The sequence below is a fragment of the Delphinus delphis genome, chromosome 4, assembly GCF_949987515.2.
Source record: "Delphinus delphis chromosome 4, mDelDel1.2, whole genome shotgun sequence".
NCBI classification, from domain to species: domain Eukaryota; kingdom Metazoa; phylum Chordata; class Mammalia; order Artiodactyla; family Delphinidae; genus Delphinus; species Delphinus delphis.
Window position 1 is genome coordinate 29,008,201 of NC_082686.1, and position 27,297 is coordinate 29,035,497.

General features: G+C 35.7%; 2 protein-coding genes across 2 annotated transcripts in view; one reads left to right on the forward strand and one right to left on the reverse strand.

Moving 5' to 3' along the window:
• The first annotated feature begins 2,806 nt into the window (after nt 1-2,806).
• On the forward strand, nt 2,807-13,477 carry HSPA13 (heat shock protein family A (Hsp70) member 13). The gene is made up of 5 exons (XM_060010475.1): nt 2,807-2,890; nt 4,462-4,802; nt 7,221-7,434; nt 9,208-9,375; nt 10,334-13,477. The coding sequence occupies exons 1-5, from the start codon at nt 2,866-2,868 to the stop codon at nt 10,999-11,001; spliced, it is 1,416 nt and encodes a 471-aa protein (XP_059866458.1). The 5' UTR covers nt 2,807-2,865; the 3' UTR covers nt 11,002-13,477.
• A 7,332-nt stretch (nt 13,478-20,809) lies between these two features.
• Nucleotides 20,810-27,297, reverse strand: part of LOC132424011 (multidrug resistance-associated protein 1-like) — a 74,980-nt gene continuing 68,492 nt past the window's right edge. Inside the window, exons 24-28 of the mRNA XM_060009840.1 lie at nt 25,295-25,438; nt 24,215-24,373; nt 22,763-22,929; nt 21,576-21,770; nt 20,810-21,234 (exon numbers count right to left, since the gene is read on the reverse strand). Of these exons, the coding sequence (XP_059865823.1) occupies nt 21,096-21,234; nt 21,576-21,770; nt 22,763-22,929; nt 24,215-24,373; nt 25,295-25,438 (804 nt within the window). The 3' untranslated portion in view covers nt 20,810-21,095. The remainder of the gene's footprint in view (nt 21,235-21,575; nt 21,771-22,762; nt 22,930-24,214; nt 24,374-25,294; nt 25,439-27,297) is intronic.

The following is a 27,297-nucleotide window of genomic DNA, read 5'->3' on the forward strand; positions in this document are numbered from 1 at the left end:
TTCTGAAGTGTAATAGATTCTTTGAAAAAAACAACACTGGCATCAGCTTTTTAGTTACAAACCAAATTTATTACTTACTATACCTCTACATGAAAAATCTTCATGTAATAAATGTTCAGTCCCCAGAAGATAGAAATATATGAAGCCATAACACTCTAGTAAAAGAAAAAAAAGTACACATATTCTGGTTCATTAAATGAGATTTGTCCTGTTATGGCATAATTTTAACAAAGGAATAATTTTTTATGTTCAAATATTATAGTGTTTCATACAGTCTAAAAATGTAATGCACAGTAAGTTGTAATTTCAATATGCTTACTCTTTTAATGAATGTGCAGAGAACTGGATCAATTTTCCATTGAATGAATTTTTCTTAAACAACAACAAGGGCAATTTGTCCTCTGAATTACATTGATATGTTGTAAGATTTTAATTATTTGGCAATGAGTTTCCTAATGGAGCACATTTCTGAAATAATAATGTGAATTACTGGGATATATAATTAGACAATTTTCACTCTGCCTACTATTTTTAAAGATTACCTACCTCTAATCACTAAATTGAAGGTAAGGTTTAATTTATTAAGAGAATGAATGCTAATTGAGAGCATAATTTTCTTGACTTCTCTTGGCCTTTTATTTTTCTCTCTGTAAATAAGGGGTAGGTCCACCTTGCCCTCTAGGATATTTTCAAGTTATGAACTTCATTTAGTTATCCACTCAAAAATTCTCTCATAAATAGCTACAACTGCATAAAAAAAAAAAAAGAAAATCTGACAATGTGCCAGTTTTTAGTCTAGCCCATTTATATTTATAAATATAATAAAAATTGATCTTAAATCTGTCATCTGATATATTTTTTGGTTTTACTGCTTCCTTTGTTGATATATTTTGCTATATAGATTTTAAAAGTTTAACTTTAAATTATATATACTGACATTCCTCCGTGAAAAACTGAAAAAATGTACATTTTAATTTTATCCCACTTATTCTTAATAACCTATTCCTTTTTCTATAAGTTTTATCAGTTTTTGGTCCTTCAGGAAGTTGCCTTCATAAACTTAAATGATCTACTTATGTTTCTATTTCTGAAATTCGCCATTCTACATAATACCTATTAACTCCCTGCTAGGAAAAATGAAGAAATCAGTATATCCACATTTCTTTCCATATCCCTGCCCTCATCCTTATTTCCCAACTCCGGTGTTTTCTGTTCTTAATAACATTACTATACCCCTGAGAAACAACTGGGATAGTCTTACCAGTAATTTTTGTTCCTATTAGCAAGGAGGAAGGGGTGGGTGGCAAGGAGAATGGCAATGACCAGTGCCTGCCACAAATGACTAATCCTCCTGATTTGGTTTACACCTCTAGTTCTATCTCTGAAACTTCCACCTCACGCTTTATGATCCAGCAGCCTTCTATGAGATTGCCTTCTGCTCCACACTCTTGGTAATTCAGTTCCCTCTTCCTAGAACACCTCCAGCCAACTGCTTCTTATTATCCCATCAACCCATCTCGTGGCTCCCTTTTACTCTTCAAAGTACTACTTAGACGTATTATCTTCCACCAAGTCGTCTCTTCAAGGTAAAATTATACAGCCTTTATTCAATCCTGTTTCTGCCCTATGGCCATACTGCAATTATGTTACACACCATAATAAATTACATTTATGTGTTTATCTTCTGTCTCTCCTTCTGGTTGTTACTAGTGGCTAACACTGTGCTCAATAAATGTTAACATGATCATTATACCCAGTAATATTCAGGAACTGAGTGTTTGAATTATGCATTCTTCATAAGGAAATGGTAGTGAACACTACTCACTATAGGCACACATGCTTTTTATTCTTTACATTATGACACATTTAAAATATACACGAAAGTGGAGAGCACACATAAAGTACACTAGGGACCAGGAAGCGAGAAAACTCGGGTCTATTTAAGACTAGAACCAGAAAAACAGTTCACAAGTGTCCTAAATGGCCATTGCATGTTAAGTGATTTGTGCATGAAAACAATTCCTGACACTTATAACTTAATTCAAGAGAAAGTTAAGGTATTTCGTTTACGTTTTTCTTTTCAACGGCCCTCTTCAGTGTTAGCAATAGAGGAAAATGTGTCCCTGCTCCTTTGGATAAATCGCATTAACTGAGGATTCCTCGAATTCCTTTTTTCCAAAACGAAAGCACAGGAGTGAGGATCGTATCCAAGTTCCAGGGTCGCCAGCCCCTGCCTCCCTCTAACGCCCGCACTGTGGCAGGGGCTCTTCTAGGGATGCTGGAGCGAGGGGCGGGGGCGAGGGGAATGTTTGGGACAACCCCCCCTCCCCCGCAATCTGGAATCCAGATCGCAGGCAAACGAGAACGCTTTAAAAGGTAGAAAGAACGAAATAACAAACGCTGGATCCTGGGCCTGGTTAGGGACATCACCCTAAAACGCAATAACCTAATGGTGCTCACTGTCCCTCAGGCGAATGGGTCAGGCCGTAACTATACTTCCCAGAAGGCAAAGCGGCGAGGCGGTGCTAAAAACACTGTTTTTACCTCAAGTTGGCTCCAGGCGCTACAGGTTTGGTTAGAAACTCCAGTCCCTCTTGTTAGCGCTCCTCCACCCCAGCCTAATTGGCTCTGTAGTCCGTTGCGTGGGAGGGCGGCTCGGGCGCCCCTGGCAGCGGTTGAATGGGGGCCCTCATGCCCGCGTCCTCACGGTAAAGGAAGTCCTTTCTCTGGTCCGAGATGTAGCTTCTCGGGCCGCGTCAGAGCAACAGGACTACATTTCCCAGAGGAGCGCGGGGCTGCCGGGCGGCGTGGGGGCGGTGCCTCACGTCCGGTACAGTCATCCTAAGCCTCTTCGGCGGGACTGTGATGGCCGGAGAGATGACGATCTTAGGTCAGTGATCAGGAGGGTCCTTTGCGCTGTTGCGGGCACCTGAGCGGTTGAGGGAGGCCGGGGTGTTGGGGTCGTTGTTGCATCTGCTGGATCCCGCTGACGCAGCGGGTAGGGCGCCAGAAAGGTGACTCAGAGGCGGTTTGGGGCTGTTCGTGACGCCGGGTTGGGGGGTCGCCTCTAGGAAGGCCCGAGCCGCAGTAGGCCCGGGTAAGGCCGGCGGCGACCTCTGCATACATCCCAGGGACGTTGGGCCTCGGGAAGGGTTCTTTCCTACGCAACGTCGATTTTTGAATCGTTGGTTGAATTGGGGCCTTTGAGAAGCTGCCAGAATGTGCATCTCCTAGATCCCTAGACCCCTTTGTGGAGGAAGGGAGAGGAACAGCAGCAGCATCCCGAGCTGTAGACTCATGGGATGCTGGATTTTGAGAGAGTCAGATACCTCTTTGATGTATAGTCCAGTGTTCTTTCCACCAATCCGGGTAGGGATTACCCTCTCCGGAGGAGAAGGTGATGAAATGCTTCCGAAAATGTGTACGTAGGGGCAAGAGGAAGGTGGGATTGGCACCTGATGTCATTTCATTATGTGTTGATGAGGATGACCTAATAATTAGTAAAGCCGACTCCTACAAATTGGTGTTTTGAGTTGTATGTAACGTGGATGGACACAGGTGTATAGCACAGCCTCCTGAAACCAAATAACAGGTTAGCTGTAAATACGAATTGACTTCTTTCTCCATCACTTATGTTTACAGTCTGCGTGGCGTTTGTTCGTATTTGGCTTTTTCAGCAATTAATATTTATTGAACAGTCTTCTACTGGCTGGGAACCATTGGTGCAGGGAATACAGCGTGACTAAAACCTGACTTCTAAGAGCTTCCATTTATGTTATCATCAGAGTTACACACTTTTAATTCTTCTCCGAAATATCACCTCTGCAAGATGTCCTCGACTCGTATTTAATACAGAAAAAGTTAACTATGTTCTGTTATGAAGTGACCGTTTAAAAATATCTAAGCGATTTCCAAAATTATTTTAATCCAGTTTATCCATTTCATCCTTTTGAAAGGAAAAAAGAGAGGGGATATAAAGAGTTTCACGTTTACAATAACAGAGCTTTTGCTGTGGAAATTTTAATGCTAGTTTCTTTTTAATAATGATATCTAAAGCTAATTATAAAACTATAAAATCTAAATATCATTTGATCAAGAATTGGATTATATTCTAGCTTTTGCTCCAGATGAATGACTTCTCCTGTCAGCATTAGCACAATTATTATCGAAATGTTTTTATTTTTTATTCCTTTACTCACCCATAAGTGAAGCACACAAACATACAGGGGGTTTTTTGTTTGTTTGTTTTTGTTGTTACTTCATTTTAATTGTATTATAGTCAGTTTGCATTATGAAAAACTTGATGTTTGAGAAATGTTATCGTGAGTACTATAAAAGAAAATATTTGGACAGTATTTTTAGTCTAGTATGGAAGCGTGATAGTAAAGGGATTTTACTGTTGTAATTTTGCACATTGTACTAGTTTGATAAGACGCAACTTGTAATTTGCCTGTATTTCAGGATCAGCTGTTCTGACTCTCCTGTTGGCTGGCTATTTCGCGCAACAGTATTTACCACTGCCTACTCCTAAGGTGATTGGAATTGACCTTGGCACTACCTACTGTTCAGTTGGGGTGTTTTTTCCTGGAACAGGAAAAGTAAAGGTCATTCCAGATGAAAATGGGCACGTCAGCCTACCCAGCATGGTGTCCTTTACTGACAACGATGTTTATGTGGGGTATGAAAGCTTAGAGCTGGCGGACTCAAATCCTCAGAACACAATATATGACGCTAAAAGATTCATAGGCAAGATTTTTACCCCAGAAGAGCTAGAAGCTGAAATTGGCAGATACCCATTTAAGGTAAGTGAAGCCAAAATCTATTTTAACTTAAGTTCAGCATACTGTTTCAATTACTGCTTTGGCTTCAAGTTACAAAACATTCTATTTCAACAGACTCAGTTTGCCTGGAAGTTATATTACCTCATATAACAAACAATCCCACAGCAGCTCCAGGGTTAGCTAATTCAGTGGTCCCGCAGTATTACTGAGGACTTAGGACATTACCATCTCCTCACTCTGCTATCCTCAGAATGTCTGCACAGCTCTTTCATTGTAGCCGGAGGCTAATGAAGCCCCAGTACCTATAGATGAGTGGATGGATAAATAGATATTCTTCCTGTGTTTGTGTGTATACATATTTATATTCATAAAAAGAGATCATACTAGGCATGCTGTGTAATGACTTGTTTGAAACTCATCAATATATCATGGACAGTTAGTCAGTGGGCTCACATCATTATCTTTCATGGTTTTGTGAAACGACTGTTCCGCCAATTAATTGTCCAGTCTCTGTCAGTGTAAGTTTTATTTTTTTCCCTGGTTTTCCACTATTATTGGAGCTTCAGTGAATATCCTTGTACATGTGTGTTTTTACACTTCTCTGATAATTTCCTAAATTTGAATTCAAGAACTGGAATTGATAGGCCAAATGATTGCATGTTTTTAAGTGTTTTGATTTGTATTGCCAGATTGTGCACCGAAAAGTTTATGTGCCCTTACCTATTTTTTAGACTGCCTGTATCTTCACTAGTTATTGTTTTTCAATCTTTGCCAATAGATAAATAAAAAATGGTATCTTGTATTAATTTGCATTCCTGTGATTTCTGTTGAGGTCAGACTTTTAAAAATGTGTTTATTGGCATTTTCATTTTCTTTAGTGATCCACTTCTTACCCTTTGTCCTGTTTTCTTTTGGGGTGTTTATCATTCCCTTAATGACTATAAAATACCTTTGTGATGTGTTTTCAGTATTTTTTCCTTTTTTTTTAATAAAACTGACGTATAATTTTATTTTTGAACTGTCAAGACTGTTAAATTTTTATGTGGTAAAATCATCTCTTAATAATTTTTTAAAAATGTTTTTGGACTCTTACCATGCTTACGGTGGCCTTTCCCATCCTATCCACTTGTACTTTTTTTCTAATGCTTTTATATAAGTATTTGTAGGTTTAGGTTTTGCTGGGTTTTTTTTTCTTTTAAACATTTAAATGTTTATTCCATGTAGGGTTCCCCCCACCCTTTTGGTTAATTATGAAGTGAGATTCTAAATAAATAGATTTTAAAATAGTGGTATCAGTGCTGCTTATTGATTAACGCATCATAAAAATTCTCAAATTTTTATTCATTTTCAAAGGAGCAAAAAAACAATCTCTCCAGGCATTTCTTAGGTTTACTTCTTTGTTTTCTTTTAGCTTCTTTCTTAAGACCCTTTACTAATTTGTAATTTTTCTTATGTAATGATAAAATCATATAAAGCTATACAGTTTCCTCTAAATTACAGCTTTGGGTACATTACTTATTGATCCAAGAGTTATTTTAAAGGTTTTTTTTGTTTGTTTTAAGTTTCTAAGTGATCATGTTTTTTTGTTGTTTCTGTTTCATGATCACTCTGAAGGTACTGGTATATTTGGGTCTTATTTTAAGGACCTTATTTTAAGTGTTCATAGCTTGTTTTTGTTTTCCCCAGGCAGGTAAAATACTTTTTGGAAGGTCAGATTTTCTTAATTGAAAACTAATTATGTAGTCTTGAATGATTGGGGTAAACTTCTTATAATTTCTTAGAACAGACTAATTCTCTTTTACTATTGATGTTAATACAAACTATTGGTGAAACTAGTATATTTTAGAATTAGTCTAATTTTTTAAATGTACAAATGTACAACTACATTAGCAGGAAAAAGATGCTAATACATGTTTCCGTGGAAACAAGAATGTGAGTGATATTGATTCTTAGATAAGAACATATCGAAGTACTAAAATTATTCTTGTTAATATGTACCAGAACATTCTTTCAATTATCTATTACTTTTGGAAATAAATTAATTTTTTAAAAAAGAAGATCTTGAGTCACAAACATGACTTAGCCACTGTTATTCCTTCTATTTTATCATTCATCTTTTCTTTCATTTAACAGATATATATGGAGAATCTTCTATGTTTCAATTATATGCTTAGTAATGAACTTTATTTTTCTGCTCTTATTGAGAACTGTGGAGTGGATTCATTTTATAGCTTTTAAAGTATGACTTTTAATAACTTCTAATCTTAGTAAATGCACTTGCTAGATAACAAATGAATTTTATGACCCTTTAAAGGTAAGTTTTGATTGAATACATTCCATATGTATGTGTGTTAGTGTATGTGTATGTATGTATATGTAGATATATACACACACAGTTTTATATATATATTTTTTTATCTTTGCAAATCTTATTCACAGGTTTTAAACAAAAATGGAATGGTTGAGTTTTCTGTGACAAGTAATGAGACGATCACCGTTTCCCCAGAATATGTTGGCTCTAGACTGTTGTTGAAATTAAAGGAAATGGCAGAGGAATATCTTGGAATGCCAGTTGCCAATGCTGTTATTTCTGTACCAGCAGAATTTGATCTAAAACAGAGAAATTCAACAATTCAAGCTGCTAACCTTGCAGGTAATATCACTTGCCTGAGTTACATTTTGCTCAAAATTTTGTTAGGCTGAAAATCTATAGTAATGTGTGTCATTTGCAAACCACCTAACTAGGCACCTAGACAAACTATATGGTAGATAAATCAGATGGATTTTTATACAGGTTTACAAACAATTTAGAAAGCCCCATGGTGCAATGTAAAATGTATATATTATGACAGCAGCCTATCAGGCATATGAGAAAGGCTAAGAAAGAACATGGACACACATTAGCAATGAGGAATTTTTTCTTCTAAAATTCTTTTAATGTTAAGATGAATATAATATAATGTTTTTTAAAAATCTGAGGTGGGAGAAAATTCATTCAACACCATTCAGCAAGTATTAAGTGCCTAGGTAAAACAGATAAATCCGTTTTCTCATGGAGCTTGTATTCTGTTGGAGGGAACAGAAAATCAGCCTTGAAGATAAGTATATTATGGCATTTCTTACTTAGCATTATTAACATTTGGGGCTGGATTATTCTTTGCTGTGGGGAACTGTCCTGTGTATTACAGGGCATTTTGAAGCACCCCTAGCCTGTACACACTCGAAGGTAGTGGAACTCTCCCCACCAAGTAGTGATAATTTTATGTCTCCAGATAATGCCAATTGTCCCCAGAGGAACAAAATGACCTCTGGTTGAGAGCCTTGATACAATGTATGTCAGAAAGTACCTTGCCGTAGAAAAAAAGACAGGATAAGAGGAGAGGGTGGGTGATCAGAGAATAGGGGGATTTGCAGGTTTTAAAGAGAGCGGTCAGGTAGACCTCATTGAGAAAGTGACATTTAAGCAGATTTGAAGGAAGCAAGGTTGTGAACCAAGCAGATATATGGAGGAACTGTGTTGTAGGAGAGAGAGTGCCAGTGTAGCAGCCATAAAATGAGAATTTGCTGGTACATAAGAAGATAGGAAGTTGGCCAGTGTGGCCAGAGCAGAGTGAGTGATGAAGTCAGAGAGCTGAGGGGAAGGTATTATGGTCTTTGAATGAATTCTTCAGAGGTTGACTAGTTTCTATGGCTCGTGATACATAAAGCCATGCTACTTTCACGGCCGCTCGTTATGTGTGGCAGTTAGTTTAAAGCAGGAGTTTTGCTCAAGGAAATCTGATCTTTTGCTTGCACATTTACTGTTTAACTTTACCTTGAAGTCAGATTTTGCTGTATATTTCAGATTTGCATTCAAGGGTCTTGCATCTTAAGTACTTTTTAAAAGTGTCATTGTAGCTATTGGAGCCTATCATCTGGATTTTTCATTTTATTATCATTTCTTCTCTGTTTATTCATGTGTTCTTTTTATCAAAAAGTCATTTTTAAAAGAAGAGCACCCTAAGCTTACCTCATTTCTATAGCAGTTTGTTACAGTGCATAATGACCAAAGTTTATTTGCTTATTTAAGTTTATTATTAAGTATAATAATAAACTTATTAAGTTTATTCCCAAGTAAAATAGGAAAATTAGAAGAGGCTGAGAGATTTTTAAAAATTAAGTATTAATAAATAATAGAATGATGTATTCCGTGAATCTGGGCCTTTATTTCTTTATACTATAATCTTCTTTTAGAATAATTTTAATGACATCCATTTAGAAGAACGTATATTTACCCATCCCATGTCATTATTTTTATTGGGTTTGTGACTGTGTACTCAGTGGAGTTCACATCAGAGAAGATACTAACGTGTTGTAAGATTAAGTGAGAAGAAATTTCTTAATAGTGTCCTCTCATGATTGTTCTTCCCTCTAACCAATTTTATAGGACTGAAGATCTTAAGAGTAATAAATGAACCCACAGCAGCAGCTATGGCCTATGGTCTCCACAAAGCTGATGTCTTTCACGTCTTGGTGATAGACTTGGGCGGAGGAACTCTAGATGTGTCATTGCTGAATAAACAAGGAGGAATGTTTTTAACCCGAGCGATGTCTGGTAAGAAAAATAGAGGGAGCGTTAAAGAGATTGAGGCACGTTAACATATCTAACGTGTAAAGTGTTCATTTAAAAATTTTTCCATATTCTTTGCGTTCATTTTGGTAATCTTCTGTACATGTAATCTTATGCCACCACTTATTGTATTTATAGCAAAAAGTTAAGTCTCAAAAAATAACTGGACATCCTGTAAGTCAAATAAATATACTGCCATTTGTAGCTAACTGAGCCAGTAGTTTTCACCTCCATGGTAAAGGGAACAGAAGGAAAGAAATTATTTTAAAATGAAGGATGATCAGTTTATTTCATTTAATAATCTGTTTCACAAAATAGATATCTTTAGGAAATCTAATAATAGTATTTTGCATTCTAAATTTTTTTTTAAGGTTAATTTAGTTTCAGGAATTAAGCCTGTGGAGCTTAAGTTACAGGTGGCCTAACTGGACTCCATTTAGAACAAAGTTCAGTTGTGAGCATTTATATTGCATTATTCTTTTCCTAATTAAATTATTTTTTCTACTTTTCAGCCCTTAATCATTTAAACAAAAGGATTTTTTAAAAAAGAAAATGCTTACTGGTACTTCTTAATTAAAAGAAGGACTTCCTTCTGTTGAAAATAATGACATTTAGTGTTTTTAAATTGCTACTTAAAAGCCGGTCAGTGTTCTCAATTTCTTACTTTCTGCAAAAGTATTTGATATCACTGAGATACTTCCTATTACATCATTTAAACCCGGATGTGCACTGTATTTTAATAGTACACATTTGAATTAAAATCATTTTAATCCAGTTATTTTTAATCAGTCTTTGTATGAATAAAATCTTAATACATTAAATAAGGACTTATTATTCCCAGAATATCATTTATACATACATACTACACAGACACACGTATATATGTACACACATACACATATATTCATAAATATAATATAAACTTTTTTAATTTTTAACTTAGGAAACAATAAACTTGGAGGACAAGACTTCAATCAAAGATTGCTTCAGTACTTATATAAACAGATCTATCAAACATATGGCTTCCTACCCTCTAGGAAAGAGGAAATCCACAGATTAAGACAAGCTGTAGAAATGGTCAAATTAAACCTGACTCTTCATCAGACTGCCCAGATGTCGGTATTACTAACGGTGGAGAAAAAGGACGGGAAGGAACCTCAGAGTAGTGACACTGAACTGCCAAAGGACGAACTTTCCCCAGCAGACAGCCCCCATGTGAACAGCATGTTTGGAGCTAGCCTTCCTGAAAAGAAAAATGGAGAAAGTCAGGTTTTATTTGAAACAGAAATATCACGGAAGCTCTTCGACACCCTTAATGAAGATCTTTTCCAGAAAATACTAGTACCCATTCAGCAAGTGTTAGAAGAAGGCCACCTGGAAAAAACTGAGATTGATGAGGTGGTTTTGGTTGGGGGCTCAACTCGAATTCCTCGAATCCGCCAAGTCATTCAAGAGTTCTTTGGAAAGGATCCCAACACGTCTGTAGACCCTGACTTGGCAGTGGTGACAGGAGTGGCAATCCAAGCAGGGATTGATGGAGGCTCTTGGCCTCTCCAAGTCAGTGCGTTAGAAATTCCCAGTAAGCATTTACAAAAGACCAACTTCAACTGAATTATGGAGGGATGGTCATTTGAGATCTTGTCTGCTGATCTCTTCCTATTTATCAGACCACCTCTGTCCACTAAATCAAGTCTCTAAAATATCTCACACATTTACCTAAAAGGTAACATTTATATATATGAAATTTTACAGAACATTTTGTTTTAGAATTGAATGTGGCCAGATTGATCCTTGATTTTGGAGAGATCCCATTTCAACAAATACTTCTAAAGTGAAAGAATTGAGGTAAAACTCTTATAGGAGCATAGGTGACTGTATTTTCTGCGTTCTGGAAGTAGATATCCATGTGCACTTAAAACTGTCTTCTATAAACATTGCCTAGTGCCAATTATAGGATTCCCAGTTCTTACTAAATTGTATTAGCAGGAGCTGGTAATTTATTTACTTGGTTATCACATGTAACTCTTAAATTTGAACTATACTTGAAGGACAGTGTTGATGTCAGGTACTTAGAGTGGCTGGGAGATAGTGTTATTAATATAAGCTGCATATATAATATTCAGTAACTGCCATATATAACAAAATTACTTTCACAAACTCAGTATCCCATTTTGTGTCCTATTCCTATAACCTGCGTTCTCCAGACTTTCAAAATATATTTATTGGATCAATTTATTCTCTTTCTAAAATAGCTACAGATTTATTCAAATGTCTCATTACCGATTTATATTTTAGTTCCTTCATCTGCTATGTGTCATTCTCTGCTTGGATTTCCATGATTCTGCATGGTTTGAAAACAATAGAGAATTATTAATTACATTTTAAAAATGTGTTAATGTCACAATAAAGCCGTCATTACTATAAATTTGTTATTTAAGACCTTTGTAGACATTGATAAACAGCAGTAATTAGGTACAGTATTTATTTTATGTTTTTGTTTTTGTTTCATTGTTTATTTTCAGTAAACCCTGGAGAATTTAGCTTGCATTTGATTCAGTTTTACTGAGATTTTTACCCGTATTTAGTTTTGAATGAGGAAAATTGTACTCATTTGTAAAAACCTTGTTATTGTTTCCTACCATCATTTAAAACTAATCAGACTTGGACTGTTTTTAGCCTTAAGGTTAGTGTGTGATGAGAGCAAAAAGTTTGCGAATACTGGAAATAATGTGGAAATCTAATGTGGAAGACAATGTGAAAAAAGTGTCCACAAATCCGTATTTGTAGTAGTTTTGGTTTGTTTCCTTTTAGAAAAGATGCAGGAACCAAGAAAGAAAATATAGTAGTTTTATTTATGTGATGCCCATATTATTTGAAGATTTTCTTTTTCCTTAATAGAGGCTACTTCCTATCGATATTCAAAAATTAAACTCTGGTCAGCAGTTTTGCTAATATAAAATATGTCTGCTTTATCCATTGTTGAATTTGAAAGGATGTTGAAGTTCCAACCACTGAAAAAGAGAAATAAGCAAGCTCATTTCAGCAACATCAAAACATTTCTGCTTCTCATAGTAAAAATCTGAGTGTTTTTTGCAGATCCTAAAAAAAAAAAATTTCTTAGCAATGAAATTGCTGTTAAAACAATTTCAATCAAATACTTTTGTGTACAGAAAATGTCTGTAGTAGGTAAATAGAAAAATATAAAATGTTGACATGTTTTATTTTAGAACTAAATGGAGAAATGCCAAAGAGGAATCCTTCACTGCGTTCTGAAAATATTCAAGTGTTCTTTTGGACTTTATAAAAATCTTTACTAGATTTTAAAATTGAAAAATATCTTTTTGCAAAGGTCTTTAAGAGAAAAGTGTTCAATTTATCAAAATCTCCATAGATAGTAACCAGCTTTAACCTAAAGCATTTTAAGACTTTTTTTTAAAAAGCTTGAATTTTTCCAGTATATGAGATAGTTCAGGACAATCTGTTAACAGTCCTTAGAGGAAACAATTTGCAAAACAGGGCAGCTAATCTCATACTCTAAAATTGGAATTTAAATAATTTGATTGTTTCTGAAAAATAGGCAGTGTTGGAATTGGGGGACATTAGTTTAGCATATTAGAAAAGCATAACTATTCTCTAGTATAGTTATACCTTTAAAAAAAATGTCTTCAATCATATTAGGGGGCTATATATAAATAGTCTTGAAATCAATGTAGTTTATTTAAAAGGTTAAAAATGCATTCTGAAAGGGATCATTTATGCATAATAATCTGAAGACATTTTTCATAAAATACATTTTGGTTGTACATCTTGCTAGTGTTTTTTGAAGTACATAACTTTTAAAATATTAACTGTCTTGTATGATTAGAATATGTGAATGAATAATTTATTTTGTCAGGAATGTTTTGGTATTTACTGTTTTCACTGGAACCACTTATGTATCAGCAGATACTGTTGTGTATAACATGTTCTGAAGATCATAGTTATTGTGCATAACAGATTGTGCCTCTTAGATTTGTGTGTATACAGGTATTTCACATTTTAATGTAAATAAATACCACTTTGCAGTTTGTTTTTTAAATTGTGTCCTTCATTTTCTATTCTGGACTATGCCCAGAGTACATATTTGAGGTATGTAAATAAGAAAGGAAACGGGAATAGAGCTGATCTGATGCTCACGGCACGTGACCTCAGCAGCTATTACCTAATTCCCTACATCCTGAATGTCCCTGGAATTGCTTACTTTTCTACTTACTTTTCTTTTTCTAATGAATTTTTATTGGAGTACAGTTGCTTTACAATGTTGTGTTAGTTTCTGCTGTACAGCGAAGTGAATCAGCTATACATATACATATATCCCCTCTTACTTGGATTTCCTTCCCACTTAGGTCACCACAGAGGATTAAGTAGAGTTCCCTGTGCTGTACAGTAGGTTCTCATTAGTTATCTGTTTTATACATAGTAGTGTATATGTGTCAATCCCACTTTCCCAGTTCATCCACCGCTCCTTCCTGCCTTGGTGTCCATATGTTTGTTCTCTACGTCTGTGTCTCTATTTCTGCTCTGCAAATACGTTCATCTGTATCATTTTTCTGGATTCCACATATAAGCGATATATGATATTTGTTTTTCTAGATTAGTTTTGGCTCTGTTATAGTCGGAAGCCATGAATTGGTATTCAGAATTTTGAGTATACTGTTCATGATACAGGAAATGTCTCTTCTTTGACTAATTTAGAAGAGACATTTCTTGTATCATGAACAGTATACTCAAAATTCTGAATACCAGTTCATGGCTTCCAACTATAACAGAGCCAAAACTAATCTAGATAGTTAATAATCCTGCATAATAGACTACTGTAATCCTTTGGTTGGTGATTAATACTTTATAATTCTCTAATAAAGTTTATTCTTTGGGCAAGAAACTCAATACAATTTTTTTTTAAGTTCATTTGATAAATGTCTTTTCAAATGAGCCCTTAAATAAAAACAGTAGATTTGACTCTCCAATCACTAGTTCCTGTGATTCCTTCATAGTTATTTTAACTACTGCTGCTCGGAGATTCAAAATATATGAGGAAATAATAGTGATACATCCACATTTATTTCACTTGACTAACAAATACACAGTGCCCTATTGAGGTAGGCAGCTTCTTATGTGACTTCAAATGCTTCCACCTGGTATTCAAGGCTTCAAATGATGTCGCCATACTTCAAATTTGAATGTAATCTTATGAGAAACCCTAAGCCCGAATCACTGAGCTAAGCAGTTCCAGAGTCACGATTCACAGAAACTGAGATAATACATTTTTTGTTGTTTTAAGCTTACTAAATTTTTATTTATTTCTTATTCAGCAATAGATAATAGTGCTTACTATGTACAGGAGTGTTCTAAATGTTTTAACAATACTAATTAATTTTGTTCTAACAAACTTAGGGGTAGTTCCTCTTACCCCATTTTCAGATAGGGAAATTAAGGCACAGATGTGTTAGGTAATTTTCCCAGGATTATACAACTAATACGTAGCAGAGTTATTCAAATCCAGTCCATGTTCAGCCCCAATGCTGTGCTGCCTTATCCATCCCATAATGCAATCATATAGCACCATTTTTGTTCAGTACTAAACTGGATAGTATCCATGAAAGACCTCTTGTTTACCAGATAATGTTACAGGTTTAGACAGTGCTATTTAATTCTTTACATTTCTGAGAAGCAAATTTGAATTTACAGATTTTTTAAGATGCGAAATGAAGATAATAGTACCTAATTCATTGGGGTTTTGTGAGTGCCTGGCAAGAAAGTGCTAAGTATTATGAATGGAGATGATAGAAGGAGAATGAACAAAGTTCAGTGACTTGCTAATTTTATGAGGGATTATAAGAAAATGCCACAAGAAAATAGGTTATTTTCCCTAATATCCTCAAGACCCTGAAACTATGAGTCAAAAACTGCAGAATTCTGCAGAAATATAAGAGAAAATAAATTTGCTGTGGTAAAGCATTTATTTAGTATTGGGAAGAATTAATAGCTTGCCTCACATTAAGTTTTTTGGATGTTAAAAAACTAACAAATACAGTCTGTCTTACACCTCATTGAATTAACTATTTTTTGGCTTACCTAAAAGACCTCCTGAAATGTCTTAAATGGCATAACACAACTTTATAACTATAGCTATATATGTGTGTGTGTGTGTGTGTGTGTATCTACGTACACAACGTAAATACATAAATACACACACACAAACACACAATTCTGTTAAGAGTTCATCCAATCACCTTAAATTGCTTAACATAGCCTATATAGTATTGGAAACTGGAAATTGGATCTTATTAGTTGTAACCACTACCCTTCTTTTGTCTCCCAAGTAACTAAATTAAGAATATTTTGTCATAGTCAAAAAATACTTTGCGACAAAAAGTAGTGGTGGCAGACCTTGCTAAATGCTACTGCAATTATCTTTTCTATTCATTCTTACTTTCAGAACCCAGTTTTTTTGGAGTGGCGACATCCCCTACTTTAAAAATTATTTTGCAGCTAGGGATGGGTATGTGACATAATTCTGCTCTACCTTCTTGAAATGCAGACATGATGCTGGAGATAAAGCAATGGGTTTGCAACTACCAATCAATGGACATGTAATAGAAGTGGCCAGTGGTGTTATGGAACTGCTCTGGCCAGCTTGGTCCTTTCTACCTTGGGACTTCTTTCTACCTAAGAAAAACAAGCCCCTTAGTTGTTTACACTTCTTTCTTTGTTTTCCTTCTTTCCTTCCTTGTGTTTTTAAACTTTTGACCCTTACTTTGTGGTTAAACATTTGGTCAAATTGCCATTTGTTGGACTTCTGCTTCTGGCCAAGATGGAATAAAAAGGAACTGATTCAACTAAAAAGTGGAAGAAAATACATGAAACAACAGTTTTCAAGACCTTACGCATCATGGCCAACGTTAATTCTTGTCTATTACCTCTGTAAAGTCATAGCTATAGCAATACAGGGAAAGCAGAGGCTGTTCTGTAATACCTGGAAATTGTTGCACAAATGCTCAGAACAGAAAGCCAGAAGCAGATGTTCAGACAGAGTTAGTGTTGACTAAAACTGGGTTAACATTTATGCCTAGTTCCTGTGGTACTCCACTGTCACGTATTCTAAATCATTCATTTAGTCTTATTCTCTGATAACCACATTACATTTTCTATCAAGAGTTGAAAAATAGCAGTAAACCAATAATCATTCGCAAGTATATTAATGATAAGCTGAGTCTTATAAACATGAACTCAAAAATCAATCTTGTATCTCTTCCCTTGACACACAAAAATGCACATGTATCATTTTCCTTGTAAGTGTTTTGGAAAAATATTTTTCAAATTTTTCACAAATATTTTTCACAACTATCACAAACATTTTTCAGTTTATGATATATTTTAACACTTTACTCATATGCCTATTCATTTTTTTTTTTGCGGTACGCGGGCCTCTCACTGTTGTGGCCTCTGCCGTTGCGGAGCACAGGCTCCGGACGCGCAGGCTCAGCGGCCATGGCTCACGGGCCCAGCCGCTCCGCGGCATGTGGGATCTTCCCGGACCGTGGCACGAATCCATGTCCTCTGCATCGGCAGGCGGACTCTCAACCACTGCGCCACCAGGGAAGCCCCCTATTCAGTTTTATTTTTCTCTTTGTGCTGCCCTCAAGAGAGAAAATGTTGCTATCTTTGATCAACTATGATAACTTGAGCATGTGCAAAATCTGGTTGATCTGTAAATAACCTGGTTACCTAGTCAGCGGTCATCAAGAGAAGCCAGTCAGCCTTTACTGGGTTCACACCAGTTACCTCGGCCCCATTAACCCAACAGCAGCCACCATACAAACTACCAAAATAGTATTAATTTTCATAAAAAGATTTAGAGAAATGTGGCTCATAATGTATCAAGAAGTCCTGATTTCTGTATTCCACAGATGGTCTACTTGCTTGGAAAATGACAGCTAGAAAAGTGGGAACTAGGAGAACTGGAAGGAACTAGAAAGAGATCTGCCCTGTTTCTGCCTTCTTAGCTTTGCTTAATCTCACTGAGATCAATCACACTGCACACCACTGAGGACCGTGTCTTATTTTAATCTCCAATTATCCCCAAGTTGTTGCTGTGTATAGAATAGCCTTTCATAAACATTGGCTCAGTTTTGCCCTTTTTGTTTACTTAATACTATGTCCTATGATGTGATTTTGTTTGTAAACACAAAACTGCAACTATAAGGAGAGGAGATACGACTGTTGGCACTGAAGTGATTGCTAACATGTTACTGAATGTTTTCTATATTCCAGAAAGAGTTTTATCTGTCCTAAATGTTGTGTTATCTCATTTAATTTTCAAAAAAAAAACCCAAAACCCTTAGGAGGTAGATAAAATTCTTACACCCAAATAAGTCCAGAGAACTAAGTTAACTTGCCCAAGTTTACACAATTAGAAAGTGGTGGAGTTGAGATTTAGCATAAGCACTTTGTCACTAGATCCTGAACTCTTTTAACTACTATAATATTTTATTTTAATTTTCTTGATTTTTTTTCCTAGAATAAAAGCCCTCTAGACCAGTTAGAACTATTTATTATTTTCACATGTATTAAAATACTGCATTACATCTTCTTAACACTAACTTTGATATCAAAGCTATATTTAAAAGTGTATGAAATTGCCCTTATTCAACTATTTTTTTACCTACAAAAATGACTATTTCATATGGCTCAAACTAATACTATATTTGAAGAAGCACCCTACCCCCAAGGTTTAATTCCATTTGTCTACACAGCTATTGGTTTAAATTCTTCTCCGCCCCATTCTTGAACTATGGACTCTTTAAGTGGCTCTTCTAGGAATGAGACATCTTATTAGAGAACTGAAAAGAACATCATCATCAGTTTTGTAGTCATGTGGGCCTGGATTCTACACTTTATTGGCCAAGATCCTCTTGGTATCTTATCATATTTGGTAAAATAGGATGAGCGGTAATAACTTTCTTATATTCTTTATTGAGAATTGAAAGTAATAAATTATTCCAGTGCCTTGCACATTACTTGGCATATAGTGGGCTTTCAGTAATAAATATTCTCATCCTAAAATAATTCAATCTAATGCTTCTTAGGATTTTCATTCTATCAGCTAAGGTAAATATTTCTGCATGTCCAAATGATAATAATTATTTTCTTAATATATTTTGAAGTTAAAATTTTGAAATAAATAAATCATTGAATTAAAAGGTTTTTTTAATTCAAATTTACTACTTCTCTATAATCCAGTCATTTTAAGTATCCTGCACTTTGTTTCAAAGAGTACTTCAGTGATTGAACAAACTTGATGTACATAATAAAAATGAGAATGAAATATTGATTTTTTAAAACACAATAATATTATATTGAGTAATTTTGGCTTAGTCATTTTAAATGACTAATTTATTTTACTTTTTCTTTTTCCTCTTTATTTATATTATACATGAGATATCATGTATATATATAGCTATAACTATCTATCTATATTTTCATAAATCCTAAGTATACAGATTGATGATTTTTACAAATTGAACCAATATTCAGACCCAGATCAAGAAACAGAACATAATCATTTCCCAGAAGCCCACCTTGTTCACCCTTTCAATCATTACCCATCACCACCAAGAGTAGCCAATATCCCGACTTCTAGGAGTATAGTTTCTCTTCTTTATTTCTTTTTTAAAAAAAAAACCTTTTGTATCAATAGAATCATGGAATCATATAAGAATATGCTTTTGTGGTTGACTTCTCTTTTTTATAGTTTTTTTTTAAATTTTATTTATTTGGTTGCATGGGGTCTTAGTTGTGTCAGGCAGCCTCTTTGTTGTAGCTCGTGGTCTCCTTAGTTGCAGCACACAGCTCCTTAGTTGTTGCACATGAACTCTTAGTTGTGGCATGCATGTGGGATCCAGTTCCCTGACCAGGAACCAAACCCGGGCCTCTGGCATTGGGAGCATGGAGTCTTATCCACTGTGCCACCAGGGAAGGCCCCTGTGTTTTCTTTCACTCCACATTATGTTTGTGAGATTCATTGGTGTTGTTGCCTGTAGCATTTGTTCATTCATTCTCATAGCTGTATAGAATTCCACTGTATGAAGATACCACAATTTATCCAGGTGACTGTTGATTTCCCATTAGATTTCTAAATTATGCAGTGTCTCTGATTGATTTTACTACATGTGTAAAGAGGCCAAAACATAAATTTTAACTGATATTAATGAAATATCCAGTTCCCTTTCTTAATGGATTTCAATAGATATTTATTCAATGCCTACTGAGTACAAAACATAGTGGTAGGTACTACAGGAATTGTAAAGACAGGACAACACTTTCAGTAGCTTACATTTTAAGGAATGAAGCTTTAGATAATATAGGGTTTTATAATTTACAGTAACTTTTCATAAATACACTTAGGGGATGAAGCAAGGTTGTACAAAGTTGTTGCAGAGGAAGGAGAAAAAGAGGATAAAAGAAATGGCTGTTGAGTCTTAACATGTTAAAATATTTTATTAAAATCATCTTGAAAGGAAAATACCATTGAAGTTTGAAAACTTCAAATTTGAATGGCAATTCAGAGAAATAATGTGGCTTCTATTACATAAAACTACCAAATGAAAAAACCCTTCAAAATATAATTAGTACTACAAATCAACAATTACTTGTGAATGTATACCATCTGATATATAACTCACTGAGGTTAATCAAGCCAGAAAATGACGTTCCATAGAAAATATGTTTTTTACTCAAAGTAAATAGTAAAAATATTATAAAATATTATTTTTAAATAAAGCAAAATTTTATTTTATAAAATTCAGTTAACATATAATTACTCTTTCCAAAAAGCAGCTGAATAACTCAATATGTTTTTCTGTGATTCCTCCATAATTTTTTTTTTTTGCGGTACGCGGGCCTCTCACCGCCGCGGCCTCTCCCATTGCGGAACACAGGCTCCGGACGCGCAGGCCCAGTGGCCATGGCTCAGGGGCCCAGCCGCTCGGCGGCATGTGGGGTCCTCCCAGACCGGGGCATGAACCCGTGTCCCCCGCATCGGCAGGCAGACTCTCAACCACTGCGCCACCACGGAAACCCCTCCATAATTTTATATACTGTAAAATAACTCAAAAGTTATTATAGGTGCCTGTATAATATTACTCTAAGATGCCTAATCATTCGTTCTACAAATGTTTGTGGAGTATCAACAATCTGAAAGGTACTATGTTAGGAACCTAACACACAAAAACAATAAACTGGGCACTTGCCTTCAAGTAGCTTTAAGGAGAGGCAGACTAAAAGGATTTAAATAGAGTATGGTCCCTGCCATGATAAAGGTATGCACATAGGGCTACTCAGAGGACAGAAAAAGGGCATGTGGATCAGACAGGGGAGCGAAGGGAAAAATCAAGAGATGCTTTGTGCAGAAGATGACTCCTGAACAAAGTCAGAGACTTAAGGGATAAATGGCATTTAGCACTTTGGGCAATGAGGAAAAGGCAGATATTCTGGAGGGAATGAATGGAAGAAAGAAGGTTGGGTACAGCCCGTTATGGTTAGAGCTATGGTGCTTATCTCTTGTCTGTGTTAACATGTAGCTAGGGGCCCGCTGTTTTGCATTTCTCCCCTGTCTTTATTTTTTCAAATACTATTTTTTTTTATTTGGTATAATCAATATACAACTAAAAGTATTTACTTTTTGTCCCTGAGTCTTGTGTTATTCCTGCTTCTGTTAGCATGTCAAAGAAAAGTCCTTTCTGGTGTATCAAATTCTGTGGTGTTTCAAATTGTGTAATCCTTCCAGAGTCTAGAACAAGCACCCTGCAATGTGAAAAGAATCCAGTCAGGTAACCTATAATCAGTGTTTCAGTTCACCCTTCTTGTTCTTGCTACCGTAAGGTTTAAATTACTGTATGAGTTATGTCAGTACAAAATAAAGGTACTATTTAACTAAGGAAATATATCAAGTTTTCTAATATTCTTTGAGCATTAACAAATTCCTCTAATTATTTTGGAAAGTATCTTCCATACTATTAGGGGACATTTTGTATCTCTCAGCACAGATAAAATCCTTTACTAGTGGCAAGTAATTAATGTGTTTCATATGTTCAGTAGGTATCTCTGTAGAAACTGGTTTATTTCTGAAAACAAATAAAGCATACCTGTCTGAATCAATGATAGAATGCAGCCTGTGAGCAATCATCAGGATGGTACAATCAGAAAACTCCTTCCTGATTGCGGTCTGCACCAAGTTATCAGTCTCAAAATCGACGGAAGCTGTTGCCTCATCCAAGATGAGAATTTTTGTTTTTCTCAGCAAAGCACGAGCAAGACAGACAAGCTGTCTCTGTCCAACACTGTTATAAAAAATGGTAAAATGATTTCCACAATGGATTTTATGGTCACACACTTCCTGTTCTAAAATTCTAATTATACTGTTATTCTCTTCCTAACCCACACATTCATTCATTCTTTTCTTTAAGAAATATTCACTGAGTGATTACTATATGCCAGACTCTGGTCCAAGTTCTGCAAATAGAACAATGAATTAAACAGACAAAAGGCTCTGTCTGTGTGTTTACATAGGGAAACAAAAAAATAAATGAGCAAAATGCATAGTAATGAGAAGAATTCGAACGTACAGAAAGGGAGGGTGTAAAATGTGGGTACGCGGTGGGCATTTTAGATGGGCATGCCAAAATAATCCTCTCTGAGAAGATGCCTTTAAATTCAAGGCCTGAAGGAAGTGGAAAGTGAGTCCTGAAGATTTCCAATGGGAACCTGTTCCTGGCAAAGTGATTGGCAGATGTAAAATTCCTGAGGCAGGCAGGAACCGGCCTGGCATCTTCACGAAACAGCAAGGAACCAAGGAGGCCAAGGTGGCAGAAACAGAGAGAGGGAGGAGAGAGTAAACAGAGAAGAAGCTGAGTCATACAGGCTGTGTCTCTCCAGTGCAGAGAGGGTCTAACTGATTTCCCTTAGGTCTCTGATCACATAAAGGGACCATCCTAAGACATCAAACATCAAAGTAGCCCTCACAACAATTTTTTTTAGGAAGAAAGCTATTAGAGTAGGAGTCTTGGCAGAAGAAGATTCAATTAAAGTGACTTTTCATGCTGCATTGTTCCACTTTTTCCCCTTTGTTTCCCTTCACCAGCAGTTTCCCAGCCAGTGGCTATCATTTTATTTATTCCTTGTCTGTCTTCCCTAGGAGAAATCAGCAATGGTGTGCTTTGAAGAGGCCAGACAAGATCCGTGGTAGCTCAGGAGTGACTTCCTTTTGAGGCCAACTCGTTTCTAAAAAGCCCTGAATGAATAACCTGGCCAAGCTCTGTTCTTAGCAGCTTACCTGAGGTTTTCACCACCCTCTGAAATTTCATGCAGCAGCTTCTTGGGAAGGGACAGCACAAACTCTTTTAAGTGACATAGTTCCAGCACCTCCCATAGCTCGCCATCAGAATACTTGTCTAGGGGGTCCAGGTTCATTTGAAGGGTTCCAGAAAATAAAACAGGGTCCTAGAGAATAAAATAGTCACCAGTAATCTTACTGTCACATGAGGCATGCGTACATTAAATAAGGAAAAAACAAAATGATCAAAACTAAATAGTTATCAAATTCATTTTATATTGAACCCAAAAGCAGAAGAAAATCAGAATAAGTTGCAAGTTAGATTAAATCATTATAAGCTTCCTGATTCTTTCTCGTCCTCTTATTAATAATGTCTCGAACACAACCACGATAATAATGATTGTAGCTGCCCTTTAGTCAGGGATATAATATAATACAGAAAAGAACTGAATAAATGTAATCTATACTATGTATATAATATTATCTATCAGCCCACCAATCCAGAAAGATAGAAGTAAATATCCTCATTTGACAGACAGTGAACTGGAGGTTTTAAAAACTCTCATCCAAGGACACACAGAAGGTAAGTGCTCAAGTAGAATTCAAAGACGACAAGTCCACACTCTTTCCAATACACTGACATGTCTAGTGAAACTGTATTTTACTACGCCTGTTTTGATTTATAAGAGAGGAATGACTGTTTCTTTTCTCCAGTCAATTTTATCCCTGTCAGAATTTCAGATTTTACTCAAATTTGTTTTGAAGTAAATTCATGAATGTAAATATGTGTTTAAACAGTACGACAAAGAGATGATAGTATTTTAAGATATTTTTAAAGAATAATATAAAGATATTTCATAAATGCTCAGCTTAAATCTCTCAAACACAACTGAATAAAGTCATCTTGGACTGCAGAGGCATATTATTGAGCCAATTTGCATATTTGTTAATGACCAAGTTCCTCTGACGCCACAGATGGAAAAATCAAAGGACTTGAAAAAAGATCTAACTGCATTATTGTTCTTTTCATTTTTTCAATATTTCTAAACCTCAAGTTAAAAGAATCAAAATCCTACATTCAAATTACCAACTAAGCAAAAGCCTCAGTAATTGTTTTTTTCTTCCAAAAACTACCAATGTGTTTCAGCCTGATCTCTACATTTGAATTTTATTTGTATTTACTATTATGAAGGAAACTTGCAAAACAACATAGTTTTTCAAATAGATAAATGCACGTAGGGAGAACACTTCAGATTTAGAGTGTTTAATAGGATTTAATTACATAGTTATTTTTCATAATACATTTAAAATAATTTGGCTCCCCAAAATGAATGTGTATGCTTGAAAGGAATATATTAAAAAAAAATTAAAACAAAAACAAAATAAAATAGAACAAAAGATGAAGTTTCCCTAGAGGGAGTTAAGAAAGACTAACGACAAAACAGTCTTTACCTGTGGAATAATATTAAGTTTGCCACGAAGGTCATGAAGCCCAATTGTAGATATGTCAATTCCATCAATAATAATTTTGCCTCCTGATCCTTCTACAATTCTAAATAGGCAATTTGATAGTGTTGATTTGCCTGCTCCAGTTCGTCCCACAATTCCAATCTATAATGAAATCATCATAAACAGTTTACATTGTACTTTTTGTAAGGGAAGGGGACCTTGGTACTGACAACAAATACATTACGTGTCAGGTCAGTAGAATCTAATTTTGCCAACCAGAATAACATTGACTGTCATGGAAGACTTAACGTGACATGCAAGGATGAGTCTTTATCCAGACACTCCTTACTCACTGGAAAGGCTTGGGCTAATATGTGTGTTGAAGAGTGTATGCCATGCATGAATGGATAAAGAAAAAAAAATGTATATAAACATATATATAATCCTGCATAAAAATGAAGAAAATCCTGTGATTTGTGGTAACATGGTGAACCTCGAGGACATTATGCTAAGTAAAAGAAGCCAGACAGAGAAAAATATTGTATGATCTCACTTAAATGTGGAATCTAAAAACATCAAAACGTCAAACAAAAGGTTACCAGGGATTGAAGGGTGGGGAAAATGGGAAGATGTTGGTCAAAGGGTACAAACTTTCAGTTATAAGGCAAATAAATTCTAGGTATCTAATGCACAGCATGGTGACTATAATTAATAATACTGAAATTTGCTAAGAGAGTAGATCTTAAGTGTTCTTAAGGTTATGATAATCATTTCACAATATATGTATATCAAACTATCACACTGTACACCCTAAAAAATACAATTTTTATTTGTTAATTTTACCTCAATAAAGCTAAAAAATAGTAAAGTCATGTTTCACAATAGATTATGAACAGCTTAAAATATATATTTTTGTTGATAGAGGAAAAGCTTATTTTGTACAAACCAACCACGTCTTTATTACTTTTATATGAAATTTGAACAAATGACCATCTTATATTCAATATCACGGTATACTTTGGCCTTAACAATAAATATATTCAGATGAAAGGTAAAGTGTGACTTATGAAATATATATGGTACCTTCTCTTCCCCATGAGTCTGGAAAGTGATATCTTGTAATGCTAAACCAAGATCATCTCGGTATTGAGCCTGATAATTAACAAATTCCACTATCCCTTTATTGGGCCATTGTGACGGAGGCCTTTTAGACATTATCCAGGGTGCCTTAAAACAAAGAAATATTTTTTAAACTATAATTACAATAAAAATAGCTCCCCCCAATAAAAATAATTCTCATGCATATAAACAAAAGTGATAAAACAAAAATGATGAATGACGTTTGTAAACATTATGAGTTTTCTGAAAACGCTTTTAAAAAATACCAAAATCTTAGAAATAAATTTTTACACATAAAGAGGCTTCCCATCTTCTATTAAGTTATTAAGAAAAATCTAAAACCTTATAAAGGAGCTGAAGGTAACCTGAAATTTTTAGCTGAGAGGAGGACAGTTTGTCATTTATTCATTTCCCAAATACTGAGTGTTTACTGTGCCAGTTAGTGCTTTGGTTGTTGGTGATTTAGCAGTGAGAAAAACAAATAATTCTTGCCCTTACGGAGCATGCATGCTGGTGAGGAGAGACAAAAAGCACCATATAGCCTATGCAGAATGTTAGTTGATGATAAAACTTTGGAAATCAGGAAATAGGCAGGGTTGGTGTAATTTTAAACAGGGAGGTTAGAAAAGGCTTAACTGGACATGGTCAGGAAACAAATCATGTGCATATCAGAGGAAACCCTTTCCAGGTAAAGGAGACTAACTACATATGCTGAGGACCTGAGACTGAGGCCTGGCTCTGGAACACTGGAGGAAGAGCAGGAGGTAGAAGAACACGCAGAAGACTGTGGTGCCCCGCCAGGGAGGTGAAGTGTTTTCATGAGAGGGAGCGATCACAAGTGTCAAATGATAGGCCAGGTAAAGTGAAGACTGAGAGGCTACCATTGGTGATCTTGACTAGGGCAGGCTCAGTGAAGTGGTAGGATTTAAAGCCTGTGTGAAAGAGGGTCCAGAAAAGAATGAGAAAAGAGGAATTAGAGAGAGCAAGTACAGGAACTATTCCCAAGAATTCTGCTGTAAAGAGGAGCAGAGAAACGGGGCTATAGAGGAGTAAATAGGGGTCATTTGGACACATTTACTTCTTTCCACATCAAGGGTTTTTGCAATGGTGTCTGTTACAACTTGCATCAAATTACATAAAGATGATTTTTTTTAAATGTGTGTGTGCTTGTGTGTGCACACACACATTTTACTGAACTTTTTTCAAAATGAAAAGAAAACATATATTAATAGCAAAAGATTTAGAAAATATAGAAAATGATACAATTTTTATATTAGTCATTACATGGCACTAAGCTGAACAAACTAGATATTCGTAACTGTGATTGTGATCGTGAAGGTAGACTAATCTTTCGTGAAATGTGTATGAAAAAGGAAGGTAAGACCCAGGGAAGAATCTAGAGGAAGATTCAAAGTTCAGGTAGGAGTTGGAGTATGCAGAAAATATTTTAGTATATTTATAGGCTGAAAGGAGTAAAGGGGTTGGGGGGCTGAAATTAGGAATTAGAGAAGGTGGTTAATGGAATAAGGTCTGAGAAAAGATATGAAGAGATGTTTCCAAAATACAACTGGAAATTTGTAGGTTTTTTTTTTTTTTTTTTTTTGCGGTGTGCGGGCCTCTCACTGTTGCGGCCTCCCCCGTTGCGGAGCACAGGCTCCGGATGTGCAGGCTCAGCAGCCATGGCTCACAGGCCCAGCCGCTCCGCAGCATGTGGGATCCTCCCGGACCGGGGCACGAACCCGTGTCCCCTGCATCGGCAGGCGGACCCTCAACCACTGCGCCACCAGGGGAGCCCTGTAGGTTTTTATTTGGAGGAGGAACACTTCTTCCTCAGAGTTATGAGCGAGCAAAAGAGGAAAGTTTCACGAAGATTTAGATACCTTTATAAATGGATTGAAGAAGATGCAGAAATTCAACATATACCCTTTATCATCTGCCCTGTTAATTCATGGAACTGGGAGACAGAA

Coding starts and splice junctions, on each gene's coding strand:
- HSPA13 (XM_060010475.1), top strand. CDS start 2,866: ATGGCCGGAGAGATGACGATCTTAG. Junction 7,435..9,207: donor TCAAGCTGCTAACCTTGCAG/GTAATATCACTT, acceptor CCAATTTTATAG/GACTGAAGATCTTAAGAGTA. Junction 9,376..10,333: donor TTTAACCCGAGCGATGTCTG/GTAAGAAAAATA, acceptor TTTTTAACTTAG/GAAACAATAAACTTGGAGGA.